Consider the following 3,066-nt stretch of genomic DNA (forward strand, 5'->3'; position numbering starts at 1 on the left):
CCAATGGATAGGCTAATTGTAAGGCTACTGCTAATCACTCAGCTATATTGGCGAGGCTAATGGCAAGGCTAATGACTCAACAATAGGCTAGACTACTGAATAAGCTAATTGCTAGGCTAACGGCATGGCTAATGGATAGGCTAATTGCTAGGCTAATGACTCGGCTAATTGTCAGGCTAATGGATAGGATAACGACTCACCTAATGGTTAAACTAATGGTTACACTAATGACTCAGCTAATGGATAAGCTAATACATAGGCTACTAGGCTAGGCTAACGGATAGGCTAATTTGCTAGATTCAGTGTCTCACTTTCCTGTTACAACAAAGGGTGCAGAAAAAAATACATCAAATGTTTCAAAATGGTGGAAAACAAAGTCTTACAAAACCAACACTTGTGAATAAAGAACCTTTCCAACCATACTTCGTTGGATACTGGACCTGAACAGCATCCGTTGTGTAAGTATGTGGACTTCCAGTCAACACTCACCGTTCTGAGCAGTTTAAAGTGACGCAAAGTAGACGTTACAACATGGCGTCAGTCCACAAACAGGATTCGGTTTCTGCTCTTGTACTCACCAGCCTCATCTCCCAGTACCATATTTTCTGGCCTATAAGTCGCATCTGTCCAAAAATATCTAATAATTTGGAAAAATCCATAAATATGTTGCTTCGCCGTATAAGTCGCAACTATTATGCGTCACCGCTGATGCATCATTTTTGTTAAGCATCGCCGCTGACAACCCGGAAATGTGGGCCGGTATTGTGCCAAATGGCGGCCGCGGGAGCGTGCATGGGAGGACCTTAACAAGAATTTAACAAGAATAACACTTAAAAACTATTATTTGTTTGCTTGACATTATAGTAAAGGTGTGCTTGTTGAACTTTTACATAATAAATGCACTTTAATGGTCAAATCAGCTGCATTTCACCGGGGTGGTGCAGCGAAATTAAGCTGATTTAACAGTTTCTCCAGCTGGCCGAAGGTGGGAGGCTTTGGCAAGCCGATTGTGTCATTAATAGCCGCTTTTACCTATTACATGACACAGCGGTATGCCATACTGCTCGAGTGCCATCTAGTGGCTGAAAATGGTAGTTTTCAATATTTTCAGTCAGAATGAATGAAAACGGTCAGATCTCAGCCAAAAATTGGTTTATAAATATGGAAAAAATCCATAAATAAGTCACTTCGACGTATAAGTCGCAGAGCATGCAAGCTAAAAGGTGTGACATGTAGGCTGGAAAATACGGTACTTTTCCACAGTCTTTGCTCCTGAGCCCTGCCCCGCCCACTCACACCTTGTCCCGCCCTCATCAGTCACAGCTGCGGCCACTCGTCCCATCAGCCGATTTTATCGTTTCCTCACGACACGCTAGTTGAGCGTCACGTTCTCGTGGCGTCCGGCCCTTCCTGTGCTCTCCTCGTGTTTCTCCGAGGTTTTGCGCTACTCGATCGTGGTTTTATTTCTGTCAAATTTAAGTTTTTTTTTTTTTCCAAGTCCTCGTCCAAGTCCGCATCTTTGGGTCCTGCCTACTTGAAACTGTGGCACAAGCAGAGGTTTATTTAATATCAGCTCATTTTCTCACCAGTATGTAGTTTTTGAGAAAGAAGGCTTCTCTGGCTAGCCATTAGCTTAGTCTGAATGAAGACTTTTGCCTCTTTCTCCACACTCTGTGAGTGATAAAAAACTAAATATTTGACAGAACATCACTTCATTCAATTCCTTTACCTTCATGTGACTAATAAAACGTTTATAGTTTGATGTTTTTATTTACCACGGGCAGAAGCTTGAACCTTCTAATCGTTCAAGCTGTGACTGTTTTCCTTTTGGGGACTGGAGGGATGTTTTCCCACCAGAGCAGCGGAACAATCACACCCACTCCACACCGTCACACGGACTCCAGCCCCCACCGGGGAACATTTCCCCTCTGAACCATGCAGGTTCTGCACCACGTTACAGAGCAACAGAACCTGCGAGAGCTTGGGTTAGCACCTGAAGGAGGCCTTTTTGTTAAAGAAGGAGCGCTCCTCTGACACCATGGCCAACTCTGGCATCCAGCTGCTGGGCTTCTTCCTGTCTCTGACCGGCATCGTGGGGCTGATCATCGGGACCGTCCTGCCCCAGTGGAAGATGTCCGCCTACATCGGGGACAACATCATCACGGCCGTGGCCATGTACCAGGGGCTGTGGATGTCCTGCGCCTTCCAGAGCACCGGGCAGCTGCAGTGCAAGATCTACGACTCCATCCTGCAGCTGGACAGTGAGTCGTCAGGGCTGTGGGTCCGACACCGGTTTTCATGTTTCAAGTAGGATTTAAAAACTGTAACGTGAGGAACTATAAAGGTTTTATAATAGTGTGAAGGTTTGTTAAGCATTCACACTATTGTGATCCTGTTTATAATTCTAATTAGTTACTATTCCATATGTTTTCAGCATCTTTCGTTCCACAGTTGTTGTTCTACTTCAACAAATCATAAAACGTTCAGCTCTTTCAGGACAATCCTGTTATGACTTTTGGTATTGGTGCACCTTTAGCTTTTTGAAATATTTAGCCTTAAATTATGTTTTTTTTTCCTCATAGAAAATGAATTGAGCTCATTTTCCATCCTTCAGATCTTTAGATCAGTTTACAACCTTTTACTGCTCCTTTCACATTTTGTTCTGCTTCAGCTTCTTTCAGCTTCTTTCAGCTTCCTTGTGTAAATTTTTAAAAAAAATCAGCTACTTTCAGCTGATTTCAGCTGTCTTTTCGTTGTTTTGTGCTCCTTTCAGCTTTATTCTTCTACCTACAACATTTTTTCTTCTTCTAACTTCTTTGTCTTAATTTCAGCTGATTATTCTCCTTTCATCTTATTTCTGCAAGCTTAAGCTATTTCTGCTATTTCAGCTATTATTTAGCTGTTTTATGCTAATTTGAGCTTTTTCAGCTACCTCCACATTTTTTTGCACTCATTTCAACTTTTTTCAGCCTAATTCAGCAAAAGTGTTCTCTCTCCACTTGTGTCTGGTAATTTAAGGTTCTTTCTGCTTTTTTAGCTAATATTCAGCTGTTTTTCATTTTTGCA

General features: G+C 42.4%; 2 protein-coding genes across 2 annotated transcripts in view; one reads left to right on the top strand and one right to left on the bottom strand.

Moving 5' to 3' along the window:
• LOC119411472 (acetylcholine receptor subunit beta-like) overlaps window positions 1–1,735 on the bottom strand; it is an 11,906-nt gene extending 10,171 nt beyond the window's left edge. The window contains exon 1 of the mRNA XM_037678459.1: window positions 1,671–1,735. Coding sequence (XP_037534387.1) covers window positions 1,671–1,735 — 65 coding nt within the window. The remainder of the gene's footprint in view (window positions 1–1,670) is intronic.
• A 200-nt stretch (window positions 1,736–1,935) lies between these two features.
• Window positions 1,936–3,066, top strand: part of cldn7a (claudin 7a) — a 9,549-nt gene continuing 8,418 nt past the window's right edge. Inside the window, exon 1 of the mRNA XM_037684301.1 lies at window positions 1,936–2,261. Within this exon, the coding sequence (XP_037540229.1) occupies window positions 2,039–2,261 (223 nt within the window). The 5' untranslated portion in view covers window positions 1,936–2,038. The remainder of the gene's footprint in view (window positions 2,262–3,066) is intronic.

Source organism: Nematolebias whitei, chromosome 1 (assembly GCF_014905685.2).
Source record: "Nematolebias whitei isolate Nwh7 chromosome 1, NemWhi1, whole genome shotgun sequence".
NCBI classification, from domain to species: domain Eukaryota; kingdom Metazoa; phylum Chordata; class Actinopteri; order Cyprinodontiformes; family Rivulidae; genus Nematolebias; species Nematolebias whitei.